At 43.6% G+C, this 9984-nt stretch overlaps 1 protein-coding gene across 1 annotated transcript; it reads left to right on the top strand.

Moving 5' to 3' along the window:
• The first annotated feature begins 238 nt into the window (after positions 1-238).
• Positions 239-9025, top strand: LOC115580396 (uncharacterized). The gene is made up of 3 exons (XM_030414686.1): positions 239-795; positions 1032-8656; positions 8893-9025. The coding sequence occupies exon 2, from the start codon at positions 2002-2004 to the stop codon at positions 8092-8094; it is 6093 nt and encodes a 2030-aa protein (XP_030270546.1). The 5' UTR covers positions 239-795; positions 1032-2001; the 3' UTR covers positions 8095-8656; positions 8893-9025.
• Positions 9026-9984: the final 959 nt, after the last annotated feature.

Genomic DNA, 9984 nt, shown 5'->3' with positions numbered 1-9984 from the left:
GATCCCCAGACTGGTATAAAGAATCTCGGAGTGGTATAAAGATTCTCGGAGTGGTATATACCGATTCCCAGACTGGTGTAAAGATTCTCGGAGTGTTATATACTGATCCCCAGACTGGTATAAAGATTCTTGAAGTGGTATAAAGATTCTCGGAGTGGTATATACCGATTCCCAGACTGGTGTAAAGATTCTCGGAGTGTTATATACTGATCCCCAGACTGGTATAAATGTAGCCCTGTCTAAAATCATTTAGGATACAGTGCATAAAATTCATTTCAAAGTATGATAAAATGTTGTATTAAAAAGTTCATGGAATTTGAAAGAGAAAGTTCATAATATTAAAAAACTAATGGTTAAAATATGTGCTGGATAAAAGGTATAAATATAATATGTACAGTTTAATAAGACTATTTACAGTTAAAAGATAAATATGCTAAAAAGGTTAAGTTCATAGAGTTGATAAGATATCCGTGATCCAGAGAAAAGGAGAGAAGAAGTAGCAGTATTCTTATGTGTAATCTAACTTGTTACCTGTTTAATGTCAATCATTTAATTCCTGTGTTTCCTTTGGTGGTTATCAAACTCACAAACCAATCAGAGTAAAGTCACTGTGTAAGAGGTGGGACTAGTGGCGCAGGTTAGCTTGGTGCGTAGTGAGCATGCGACAGGAGAGACAGAGACGCTATCGACCAGAGAGCTAAGAAGGAGGCATCGTGTTGTGGAGAGCATTTAAGTTTTATCGTGGAGGTCGACTACTCGTTGTCCTGATACAAACTTCTGTGTGACCTGCAAGAGGTGAATATGATGTGTATGCCTGTATTTTGTGCTATATCTAACAGTTATAGTGTAAAGTAGACTGGATGTGTAACGCGGTTAGCGACATGCTAGCTAGCGGTAGCATGCAGTGCTAATGTGCCTGTGTATCGTAGTTTTAGCGTTAAGATGACTTTGAAGCTAAAGCGAACTAATGCTAATTCAACAAGAGATAGCAGTTGATATTGTGGCTCAACTTATGAATGATATCCTTAAAGGAGGCTGACGTTGGAGAAGGAGAGAGAGATCGAGACGGGTTTCCAACCGACGGCCCTGCTGTTTTTTCTTCCTTGTGACTTCGTTGCTGTGCGCCATTGCCCACGCCTGTGTGTTTGAACTGTGACTGCCATTTCCATTGCCCTCATGAGACTGCCATCGCTTGTCCCCTTCTATCCCTACTAACAAACATTGGATTCGTGAGTACTAACTGAAACAATTGTGCACGTGCTTTTATTTTACGCTCAGAGTGAAGCGGCCATTACAGTTTTTAGGCCCCACCGCACACGAGCTTCATCCAACAGGCCTGCAACGGGTTTAAGTTTCGTTTCTAGTATGTTTCATGTGAATGTGTGTGGGCCCACAGGTACATATTGAGTCGTTTCCAGCAACTGTTTTGAAGGTAAATTGAATATGTTAAAAGGATCTGATTTCCTTTATCTCCAAGTATAAGAAGAGGTATAAGAGGTATAATAAGAGGTATTTCTTTGAAAGTAAAAAGAAGTGATTTTTGAGTACCTATGCTTTATTATACGAGTGTGTACAGCAACACGTTTTGTTTTGAAACTTAAAAGAGAAGTAACCATTTGAAGAAGCTGTAAATTTGCCATTATCTATATTGCCGCCATTTATTTCATAAGGAAATATCTTCCCATTTAAATATTATTTCATTTTGTATAAATAAATACCTGTGAGGTTTTTTGTATTTAAAGTACAGTTGTGGTGGTCATTATTAAAGTAACATATAAAATAGTTGTATTTTTCCTACAACGAGCCCAGGCCCAGTCTCATCGTATTAACCACTCTAGCTTTTCTCTTAACTACATGGGACCTGGGTTACATAAATGGAGGCACCGCTGGGATTATATTAACATAAAGTAAATATCTGATAATTTGATAATCTGGACCCCACAACTTTAAAGTTTTGACATAAAAGTAATGTGCTAACAGTAATTAAAATCAAGAGCAATAATGGCAAGTCAAGCAAGCAGTCCGTCACAACTTGAGCTAGTTAACTGGTGTAAAGGAGAGTCAGTAGATGTAAAACATGCCCTCCTGTTATATGGAGTGCCTGAAAAAAATTCTAAAGAAGACATTGAAGAAACAGCAGGGACCATCAAAGCATTAGGGAAAGTTACCGTTAGGGGCAAAATGTTTCACCCTCAACAACAATCACTGATGGTGCTATGTGAGTGTAGTGAAGAGATCGACCCCTCCAAAATCCCCCCCGAGATTATGCCTATAAGTGGCGGAAGTGGCTGGAAAGCTGTCTACTACACAGAGCCTCAGCTTGATAAGTTTGAAGACAAATTACTCACCTTTCTGCAGAGTGAAGGGAAAACCTTAGAGGACATTCAAGGTCTATGTACCCCCACCAAAGAGGGTAGCAGCAACCCTGAAGACATCATCCGTGCAGTCGGTGATGTTATGAACAGAACAAACAAACAACCTGACAGCCACACATACAGACGTCTGCGGACATTTTCTGGGGTCAGTCCCACCCCCGCTGGAGAAGAGTCCTTAGACAACTGGCTGGAGCAAGCAACACTCTTAGTAACAGAAGGTGAGTGCTCAGACAAAGAGAAACGACGTCGGATATTGGAAAGTCTTAAAGGGCCTGCCTTTGAGATCATTCAAGCTGTGCGTCTGACTCAACCTGATGCTAGCCCACATGAATACATAGAGGCTATAGAGAGCATTTTTGGTACAGTAGAGTCTGGAGAGGAACTATACTTGTCATTTAGAGCCCTTCGCCAACAGCCTGGTGAACGTCTTTCAGAGTTTCTGCGAAGATTAGAGAGGTCTCTTGTCAAAGTAGTACAAGGAGGTGGTTTACCTGTTAGCGCTGCCAATAGCGCTCGGTTAAAGCAACTTATTAGAGGATCCACCTCAGAGCTCATGTTGCTTCAGTTGAAAATTAGGGAGCGGAGCAGTGATCCCCCTACCTTCCTGACTCTGCTACGAGAAGTGATGGAAGAGGAAGGCCGCCAGTCAGCCAGACAAAGCCAAGTGACACCCATGCGTCCTCAGCGTGTACGCACCATTCAAGCAGAAAAAGAGAAAGAACCTGACTCAGCATCTCAGAGTGAACTGCAAGCTCAGATTCAAGAGTTGAGAGCGCAGTTAGCAGAAAAAAACAACCCACGGCCACAGCCGCCATCTGATGATTCCTTTAAAGAGCCTAAGGAAAAGCAAAAACAGAAAAATGAGTCACAGAGTGAACTACAATCACTGAGAAAACAAGTGAAAGCCCTAGAAAGTAAAATGAGTGTAATGGCAGTAAAATACACATCAGACCTCCCACGAGAACACACACCACAGCCTTACCAATACAAAGCAGCTCCAGTTCACAAGCCTGCTCATTCCAAGGTGTCATCTTCCAAGCACAATGATGAATATTTCTGTTACAGGTGTGGAGAAAATGGTCACATAGCTACCAGATGCACTGCACCTGAGAACCCCCAGAAAGTAATTAGAAAGCTCATACGCTTGGTGCGAGGTTCCCCTGACCCCAACAAAGAGAACCCAAAGCCCGTTGCTGAAGAACAGTGTGTGGCTAGAACAAACAAAGTCGAAGTCCCAGAGAATAACACTGTCCTACCTGAGGGTCTTGTAGGTCCATCATTTATTCATGCCATCAGAGTTAATGACATGGTCTGCGACGCTCTCATTGATAGTGGGTCTAATGTGACTATTATTTTTGAAAACTGGTATAACAAACACTTACCAGGTGTCCCCATAAAACCCCTCTCTTGCCTTGGACTCTGGGGCCTCTCTGACACAGAGTATCCTTACAAAGGCTACGTTGTTGTAGAGATGGAGTTCACTGAGGAGATCACTGGTGTGTCGGGACGTGTAGAAGTGCTCGCCTTGATTTGTCCTGAGCCAAAAAACCAACAACAAACCCCTGTGCTGGTTGGAACCAATACATCTCTGTTCCGCCGCCTATGGGAGTTGGTGAAGACGAAGAGTAACAAGAACACTGTACACTCCATGAGGATTCAGTCTGTGTATGCCCCTGTTAAAGCACAAGAACAGCTAGCCAAGAATGAAGTCTTGGGACAGATAAAGTGGAAAGGTCCCAGTCCACTCTCAATTGCTCCAGGTGCAAAATACTATGCAACCTGTAAAGTGGAAAGACAGAGTGCCCCATCTAAAGACCTTGTGCTTATTGATGCACCCACTGCCCAGTTACTCCCCGCCGGTGTGTTAATACAGCCCGGTGTGCTCTCAGATGCCGATATTGACAGCAACAGTTTTACTGTGCTCATTCAGAATGAATCCAAGAAAACAACATCTATCCCAGTGGGGACTGTAATTGCAGAGATGTATGCTGTGGACACAGTTACCCCAATCCAGCCGTCCGACCTCACAGCTGAAACCCTGGACCCAAATCTCTTCAATTTCGGGAATTCCCCCATCCCCGAAGAGTGGAAGAGTCGGCTTCAGCAGAAGTTAGCTGAAAGGCGGAATGTTTTCTCACTGCATGAGTGGGATGTTGGCTTGGCCAAGGGAGTTGAACATCACATACGCCTGCATGACCCCAGACCCTTCAGGGAAAGGTCAAGGCGATTAGCCCCTGCAGACATTGACGATGTGAGGCGACATATACAGCAACTGCTGGCCGCTGGAATTATCACAGAGTCCCGTAGCCCCTATGCCTCACCGATCGTCGTAGTCCGCAAAAAGAACGGGACTATAAGAATCTGTATCGACTACAGAACACTCAACAACCGCACTACACCAGACCAGTACACAATGCCACGCATTGACGACGCCCTGGATTCCTTGTCAGGCAGCCAGTGGTTCTCGGTGCTAGATCTGCGTAGTGGCTACTACCAGATAGAGATGGCTGAAGAGGATAAAGAAAAGACAGCATTTATTTGTCCCCTTGGTTTCTATCAATTTGAGCGTATGCCACAAGGAATCACAGGAGCGCCGGCAACGTTTCAGCGCTTAATGGAGAAAGCTGTTGGAGATATGCATCTTCTGGAAGCCCTTGTGTACTTGGATGACATCATTGTTTTTGGCAAAACACTTGAAGAGCATGAGCAACGTCTCCTCAAGGTGCTGGATAGACTAGAGGAGATCGGGTTAAAAGTTTCTATTGATAAATGTCAATTCTGTCAGCCTCAGGTTAAGTACGTGGGTCATATTGTGTCTGCAAATGGAATAGCTACTGATCCAGAAAAGGTGGAAGTAGTCAAGCATTGGAAAGCACCCACTCACCTGAAGCCTCTCAAGTCCTTCCTTGGATTCTGCAGTTACTATCGGAGGTTTATTGCAAACTACTCCGCCATTGTCCGTCCCCTTTCCGAGCTCACCAAGGGTTACGCCCCGACTTGGCAAGACCCCAAATCCAAAAAGAGTGTGGACTCAGCCAAAGTCTATTTTAAACCATCAGAGCCCTTTGGAGAACGTTGGACTCCAGCCTGTCAGGAGGCTTTTGAGCGGATCCGTGACTGTTTGATCAACGCCCCAGTGTTGGCATTCGCTGACCCCACTAAGACATACATCTTGCATGTCGACGCCAGTATGAATGGGTTAGGCGCTGTCCTAAACCAGGAATATCCTGAGGGCCTTAGGCCAGTAGCATTTGCCAGTCGGAAGCTTAAAGACTCAGAGCATAACTATCCAGTCCATCAGTTGGAATTTCTGGCATTAAAATGGGCTGTCGTGGACAAGTTTCATGATTACTTGTATGGTGCCAAGTTTATTGTAAGAACTGACAACAACCCATTAACATATGTGTTGACCTCTGCCAAACTCAGTGCTGTTGGGCATCGCTGGCTCGCCGCCCTTGCCACCTACGATTCTACCATCCAGTATCGTCCTGGGAGGCAAAATATCGATGCTGACTTGCTGTCTCGACAGTACACTTCAGAGGAGGCTAAAGAATGGACCAGTGTCCCACCTGATGGCATCAAAGCCCTCTGCAAACGTGCCTGCATCAGTGAAGGAACAGATGTGACTGACAGATTGGTGGATCAGCTGGGAGCTCCTGCAACAGCAGTACCAGAAGCCTACGTGTTCCCAGTGAACCTTAGCTTAAATACCCTTGACCAGCTGAGCCCGAAAGATATCCAGGCATCACAAGATATGGACCCAGCAATTGGGCCATTAAAGAAAGCAATGGAGAAGAATAAAGGGCTGACTCGCTCCAAAAATGATTCGCCCGAGACTGTGTTGTTGCTACGAGAAAGCCGCAAGTTGGAATTAAAGGATGGATTACTCTACAGAGTGAAAGAAAAGATGTGTGGAAAACAGATCAAACAACTGGTCTTACCAGCAAGATATCGCCCAATGGTGTTAAGGTCTTTGCATGATGAGTGTGGACACATGGGAGTGGAACGCACGACTGAACTGATCAAAGACAGATTTTATTGGCCGCGGATGACAGCTGAGGTTGAGCAGTTTATTCGAACCTGTGGAAGATGTATCTCCAGGAAGACACTCCCTCAGCATGCCTCGCCCTTGAATCAAATAACAAGTAATGGCCCCTTAGATTTAGTATGTATTGACTTCTTACAGATAGAGCCTGACTCTAAAGGTGTTACTAATGTGTTAGTAGTGACAGATCACTACACACGTTATGCACAGGCATTTGCCACAAAAGATCAAAAGGCTATCACTGTTGCAAGAGTATTGTGGGAGAAGTATTTTGTGCACTACGGCCTACCGGCACGGATACACTCGGATCAGGGCCGAGATTTCGAAAGTCGACTGATCAAAGAGCTTTTGTCCATGCTCGGGGTTCGAAAGTCACGAACATCCCCCTACCACCCTCAAGGGGATGCACAACCAGAAAGGTTCAATCGAACGCTCCTTGCAATGCTTGGTACCCTGGACACTGTGAAGAAGCAATGCTGGAGTCAGCATATCACATACCTGGTACACGCGTACAACTGCACAAGAAATGATTCCACAGGATATTCACCGTATCAGCTCATGTTTGGAAGGGAAGCAAGGCTACCCATTGACATCTGTTTTGGAATCTCACCCAATGGTGAAAGTGAGTCCTCCTACCAGCAGTACGTTGCCAGAATGAGAAAGGAGTTGCAAAAAGCCTACCAACTGGCATCTGACGCTGCCACAAAGAGTCACCTGAAAAACAAAGCACGCTATGACCACCGTGTGAGAGACTTACCTTTGGAGAAAGGTGACAGAATTCTCATTCAGAATGTGGGTCTAAAAGGAAAGCATAAACTGCAAGATCGATGGAAATCAACACCGTATGTTGTTTTGGAGAAGTTGCCAAATCTGCCAGTTTACAAGGTCAAACCAGAACATGGTCCAGGTGTCGTCAAAACTCTCCATCGAGACCACCTGTTGCCCATCGGTTATATGGTCCGGATGTCTAATCCGTTGGATGATAAGGAACTCATTCGGAGACCTGTCACGAGAGCTCAACTTACCCGGCAACGTCAACCAACAACCAAGTCTACTGACCCAGTAGAAGAAAGTGACACAGAGTCATCAGGCTCAGCGTTTGAGACTGTCCATAATAAACCTGATTTTGATGTGGATGAAGTCCAGAGACAGTTGGCAGTTGAAAATCAAAGCTCTGAAGAGGAAAACTGTGAAGCTGCAGACAACCAACAATTTACAGAAACAGAGTATGAGGAATTGTCTGAAGGTGTTGAACCTACTGAGTCAGACTCAGATGTTCAAGAGACGAATAACGATACTGTGGAAGAACAAGATGTAGAAGGTAGAGCAAGCTCGCCTTTGTCAAACAGAAGTAACAAATCTTCTAAACATCCAAGGAGTGAGACCGACGGGTCTTCCACAGTCAGAAAATCTCTGAGAAAACCAAAACCAACTGTGAGATTGACCTATGAAAAGCCTGGTCACCAATCCTGTGAGCCAGTTACTATCATGCACCATGGTATGGTCATTCAACTGAAGTTAAACCCTCCAGACCAAGACACTGAACCAAGGAAAAAGTGGAAAACATCCAAAAGGCGCAAAGAGGAGGAGGAGATAAGGAATCACCCTTCCAAGTCAAAGAGAGACAAAAGGTGTGATGAGGACATCTACACGGTCAGAAGGGGGAGGGTGTAGCCCTGTCTAAAATCATTTAGGATACAGTGCATAAAATTCATTTCAAAGTATGATAAAATGTTGTATTAAAAAGTTCATGGAATTTGAAAGAGAAAGTTCATAATATTAAAAAACTAATGGTTAAAATATGTGCTGGATAAAAGGTATAAATATAATATGTACAGTTTAATAAGACTATTTACAGTTAAAAGATAAATATGCTAAAAAGGTTAAGTTCATAGAGTTGATAAGATATCCGTGATCCAGAGAAAAGGAGAGAAGAAGTAGCAGTATTCTTATGTGTAATCTAACTTGTTACCTGTTTAATGTCAATCATTTAATTCCTGTGTTTCCTTTGGTGGTTATCAAACTCACAAACCAATCAGAGTAAAGTCACTGTGTAAGAGGTGGGACTAGTGGCGCAGGTTAGCTTGGTGCGTAGTGAGCATGCGACAGGAGAGACAGAGACGCTATCGACCAGAGAGCTAAGAAGGAGGCATCGTGTTGTGGAGAGCATTTAAGTTTTATCGTGGAGGTCGACTACTCGTTGTCCTGATACAAACTTCTGTGTGACCTGCAAGAGGTGAATATGATGTGTATGCCTGTATTTTGTGCTATATCTAACAGTTATAGTGTAAAGTAGACTGGATGTGTAACGCGGTTAGCGACATGCTAGCTAGCGGTAGCATGCAGTGCTAATGTGCCTGTGTATCGTAGTTTTAGCGTTAAGATGACTTTGAAGCTAAAGCGAACTAATGCTAATTCAACAAGAGATAGCAGTTGATATTGTGGCTCAACTTATGAATGATATCCTTAAAGGAGGCTGACGTTGGAGAAGGAGAGAGAGATCGAGACGGGTTTCCAACCGACGGCCCTGCTGTTTTTTCTTCCTTGTGACTTCGTTGCTGTGCGCCATTGCCCACGCCTGTGTGTTTGAACTGTGACTGCCATTTCCATTACCCTCATGAGACTGCCATCGCTTGTCCCCTTCTATCCCTACTAACAAACATTGGATTCGTGAGTACTAACTGAAACAATTGTGCACGTGCTTTTATTTTACGCTCAGAGTGAAGCGGCCATTACAGTTTTTAGGCCCCACCGCACACGAGCTTCATCCAACAGGCCTGCAACGGGTTTAAGTTTCGTTTCTAGTATGTTTCATGTGAATGTGTGTGGGCCCACAGGTACATATTGAGTCGTTTCCAGCAACTGTTTTGAAGGTAAATTGAATATGTTAAAAGGATCTGATTTCCTTTATCTCCAAGTATAAGAAGAGGTATAAGAGGTATAATAAGAGGTATTTCTTTGAAAGTAAAAAGAAGTGATTTTTGAGTACCTATGCTTTATTATACGAGTGTGTACAGCAACACGTTTTGTTTTGAAACTTAAAAGAGAAGTAACCATTTGAAGAAGCTGTAAATTTGCCATTATCTATATTGCCGCCATTTATTTCATAAGGAAATATCTTCCCATTTAAATATTATTTCATTTTGTATAAATAAATACCTGTGAGGTTTTTTGTATTTAAAGTACAGTTGTGGTGGTCATTATTAAAGTAACATATAAAATAGTTGTATTTTTCCTACAACGAGCCCAGGCCCAGTCTCATCGTATTAACCACTCTAGCTTTTCTCTTAACTACATGGGACCTGGGTTACATAAAGATTCTTGAAGTGGTATAAAGATTCTCGGAGTGGTATATACCGATTCCCAGACTGGTATAAAGTTTCTCAGAGTGTTATAAAGATTCTCGGTGTGGTATGCTGCTATTATGCCGCTGTTATCCCACCGACACATGATGGTATGTGCTGCTTGAGATTGTTATGGCACTGAGAGACTGTTGGATGGGTACTGCTCCCTGATGAATATGCAAATATAATGCCACTGGGCTGGTTTGACGACAAGTACTGC

The sequence above is a fragment of the Sparus aurata genome, chromosome 4 (assembly GCF_900880675.1).
Source record: "Sparus aurata chromosome 4, fSpaAur1.1, whole genome shotgun sequence".
Lineage (NCBI taxonomy): Eukaryota > Metazoa > Chordata > Actinopteri > Spariformes > Sparidae > Sparus > Sparus aurata.
The sequence above is the reverse complement of the archived record's forward strand: the minus strand, read 5'-3'. Positions and strand labels throughout refer to the sequence as shown.

Excerpts from the sequence above, each read along its gene's own strand:
- LOC115580396 (XM_030414686.1), top strand. The coding sequence starts at position 2,002 with ATGGCAAGTCAAGCAAGCAGTCCGTCACAACTTGAGCTAGTTAACTGG.